The sequence below is a fragment of the Octopus sinensis genome, linkage group LG30 (assembly GCF_006345805.1).
Source record: "Octopus sinensis linkage group LG30, ASM634580v1, whole genome shotgun sequence".
In the NCBI taxonomy this organism is placed as follows: domain Eukaryota; kingdom Metazoa; phylum Mollusca; class Cephalopoda; order Octopoda; family Octopodidae; genus Octopus; species Octopus sinensis.
Genome location: NC_043026.1, coordinates 12539047 through 12543032, shown reverse-complemented (window position 1 = coordinate 12543032; position 3986 = coordinate 12539047). Strand labels below are relative to the sequence as shown.

The window sequence follows — 3986 nt, the reverse complement described above, 5'->3', positions numbered from 1 at the left end:
AGAAACGTTAGCACGCCGGGCGAAATGCGTAGCCGTATTTCGTCTGCTGCTCCGTTCTGGTTTCAAATTCCGCCGAGGTCGACTTTGCCTTTCATCCTATCGGGGTCGATAAATTAAGTACCAGTTACGCACTGGGGTCGATGTAATCGACTTAATCCCTTTGTCTGTCCTTGTTTGGCCCCTTGTGGGCAGTAAAGAAATATATATACATATAATGGCATGGAGAAGGGAGGCTGGTATGCATGGGTGACTGCTGGTCTTCCATAAACAAATTTGCCTGGACTTGTACCTTTGATGGGAATTCCTTGGTGTAGTTCCGTGGTCATTCATGACCGAAGGGGGTCTTCTACATTTGACAGAAGAATGTGAATGCTAAAGGGTGAAAGAAATTAACAGAAAGAAAACCTCAACTTTAGTTGGGTTGTCGGACTTTAACCAATTCTGAAATACAAAAATAAAATAAAATACCTGTGAAAATATGTACAAATCATTTATTATAACATATAAGCTAATAAATTTTTTTAAAATATTTTTTCATGTTATGTTGTTTTTGTTTTTTTTAGTTAAATCTCATATCTTGAAACCAGTTACAAACATAGGAAAAACACGTATCTTACAGGAGTGGCTGTGTGGTAAGTAGCTTGCTTGCCAACCACATGGTTCTGGGTTCATTCCCACTGTGCGGCATCTTGGGCAAGTGTCTTCTGCTATAGCCTCGGGCCGACCAAAGCCTTGTGAGTGGATTTGGTAGACGGAAACTGAAAGAAGCCCGTCGTATATATGTATATATATATATATGTATATGTGTTTGTCCTCCTAGCATTGCTTGACAACCGATGCTGGTGTGTTTATGTCCCCTTTACTTAGCGGTTCGGTAAAAGAGACTGATAGAATAAGTACTGGGCTTACAAGAGAATAAGTCCCGGGGTCGAGTTGCTTGATTAAAGGCGGTGCTCCAGCATGGCCGCAGAGAAAAAAAGATATGTTAAGGTCTGCCTATATTTGAAAACAAAGGGATTAATCTAATATAAGTGTAGTGTTTTTTTATATATTGGTATATATATTCTTTTACTTGTTTGTCATTTGACTGTAGCCATGCTGGGGCATCGCATTTAGTCGAGTCTCCCGCTGGCTATACGACACGATCTGTGTCCAGCTGGAGATGATGTCTCCTGGGGCTAAATTACAGCAACATTTGTCCTAAAACCAGGACTGCCATGTTATGTTAGCAAATAATCTTTACTCCAAAGTACTCTTTACTCTTTTACTTGTTTCAGTCATTTGACTGTGGCCATACTGGAGCACCACCTTTTAGTCGAGCAAATCGACCCCAGGACTTATTTTTTTGGAAGTCTGGTACTTATTCTATTGGTCTCTTTTGCCAAACCGCTAAGTACTGTTGCTGAATATCTCTCATTTGAGATTTAATAATAGTAATTTTCTAATTCTTTTACTTGTTTCAATCATTTGACAGTGGCCATGCTGGAGCAAGTTTACCGACTGGATAAACATGATTTGATCAAATGTTCTACATGTAAAAATGACACAAAAATAATTTAAGAATAAACCAGCTTTATTTATATAGATTTTAGATTTCATGATGTCAAAAGTAAAGATTATAGGCCACAGTCATCATCACCATCATTTAACGTCCGTTCTCCATGCTAGCATGGGTTGAACGGTTCGACCGGGGATCTGGGAAATCAGAAGGCTGCCCCAGGCTCCGGTCTTATCTGGCAATGTTTCTACAGCTGGATGCCCTTCCTAACGCCAACCACTCCGTGAGTGTAGTGGGTGCTTTTTACGTGCCACCAAGACGATAAATGTTTCAGAAATAGATAGGCAGATGGATACAGGAGGAGGTGGCTGAGAATTCAACGCAGCAGAAGAGTAATGATGATACAGTAGACAGGAGAGGGACATGATGTTGGATAATTTGCAAGGACAGGTGGGAGAGAGTGGGGCAAGCATGATGGAATGCATATAAGCATAGTGAATAAATGATTTTTATTAGAAACTAGAATGACCTGTCATTTATTGATGTAAATTATAGGCCACACAGTCAAGACAATATATGATTGAGAAGGCAGACAGACAGACACTGACAAATAGATTCTCAGTTAGGACTGAGACAAACAGATAAACTGAGAGAAGAGTAGTACAGCTGAGAAGAGGAGGAAAGGATCATGAGGAATCTCATGGATTTCATAGAAAGAGATGAAAATAGGGGTGATGGAGTATTAAGCTTGGCCTTCAAAGTACAAGTATGAGTGGGGCAGGGGGGAGAAAAGTGTGGGACACTTGGTGGAGGTGGGGATGGTGTAAGGGTGAAGAGATGGAAAGTAGGCAACCTGTAACAACGTAAGACACATAGAGAGGGAAAGGGGGAGTAGGAAGTGACTGAGAATTCAACGCAGCAGAATAGTAATGATGATACAGTAGACAGGAGAGGGACAACAGAAGCGACATGATGTTGGATAATTTGCAAGGACAGGTGGGGCAAGCATAATGGAATACAAACAAGCAAAGTGAATAGACGTCATTGATTGGTTGAAATTACAGAAATTGGATACAAAAATGCATGGTAAGGAGAATCAATGGGGGAGATTATTTCTTTATCATTCAGCTTGTGTATATACATGTGGCCACATTAAAGGTATTTAAAGTCACAGCCTTGTTTTATATATTCTTCATCCAGGTTTCCTGTCAAATGAGATTACAGCCTTCTTAGTAGGGAGGGAGAGGTAGAGTAGGAAGTGACTGAGAATTCAACGCAGCAGAACAGTAATGATGATACAGTAGACAGGAGAGGGACAACAGAAGCGACATGATGTTGGATAATTTGCAAGGACAGGTGCGGAAGAGTGGGGCAGGCATGATGGAAGACAAACAAGCAAAGTGAATAAATGATTTTTATTAGAAATATTACAGCAGTAAGTTACACACTCATGTCGACATAGTAGTAGTTATATGTAAAATAACATTATATTTTCTTTCCTTTGACAAACACTGCGTGTATCTTGGTTTTACAACACATGTCTTGAGTACGTAAAATGTAAAAGGTGATTAAACAGCTGGCATCAGTAAAAGTATTGAGCTTTAACCCTTTAGTGTTTAAACCGGCCCAAATATTCTATATGTTTTATATTCAAACTGGCGATATCTAACCTCTCACACCTAACCTACATTGACATTCTAAAAATAAGCAATCACATCATTGAAACCCCAAAGCTATAAGATAATGCTTGATTAATTCAAAACAATTTGAGTAAAAAAATATTACATTTAACAGAGTAATCTGAACACTAAAGGGTTAAAAGATTATTTCAAAAAGGGGAAACAAAATGAGATTAGAAATTAGGTAAAGTTAAGGGTAAATAATGCTCAGCAAATAAAATAATTGTCTCGCTTTTGTTGGAGAATAAATTCCCACAGATATCCAAATGCCGTGTGAATACATTTGTGTTTAGAAAAATCATTAACCATCCAAACGTGGCCGTTGCCAGCGCTGCCCTGACTGGCCTCCGTGCCGGTGGCACGTAAAATTCACCTTCCGATTGTGGCCGTTGCCAGCCTCGTCTGGCCCCCGTGCCGGTGGCATGTAAAAAGCACCATCCGATCGTGGTTCTATAGGAGAATCAAAATCAAAATCAATGAAAATTGTAGTTGTGATACCAGTGCCGGTGGCACATAAGCGAACCATCCGAACGTGGCCGTTGCCAGCGCCGCCCCGATGGGCCTCCGTGCTGGTGGCATGTAAAATGCACCATCCGATTATGGCCGTTTGCCAGCCTCGTTTGGCACCTGTGCAGGTGGCACGTAAAAAGCACCCACTACACTCACGGAATGGTTGGCGTTAGGAAGGGCATCCAGCCGTAGGAACACTGCCAGATCTGACTGGGCCTGGTGCAACCTTCTGGCTTCCCAGACCCCAGTTGAACCATCCAACCCATGCTAGCATGGAAAACAGACGTTAAACGATGATG

The 3986-nt window shown here is 41.0% G+C and overlaps 1 protein-coding gene across 1 annotated transcript in view; it reads right to left on the bottom strand.

Moving 5' to 3' along the window:
- Positions 1–412: 412 nt before the first annotated feature.
- Positions 413–3986, bottom strand: part of LOC115226460 (zinc finger protein 22-like) — a 5363-nt gene continuing 1789 nt past the window's right edge. Inside the window, exon 3 of the mRNA XM_036515164.1 lies at positions 413–441. Within this exon, the coding sequence (XP_036371057.1) occupies positions 413–441 (29 nt within the window). The remainder of the gene's footprint in view (positions 442–3986) is intronic.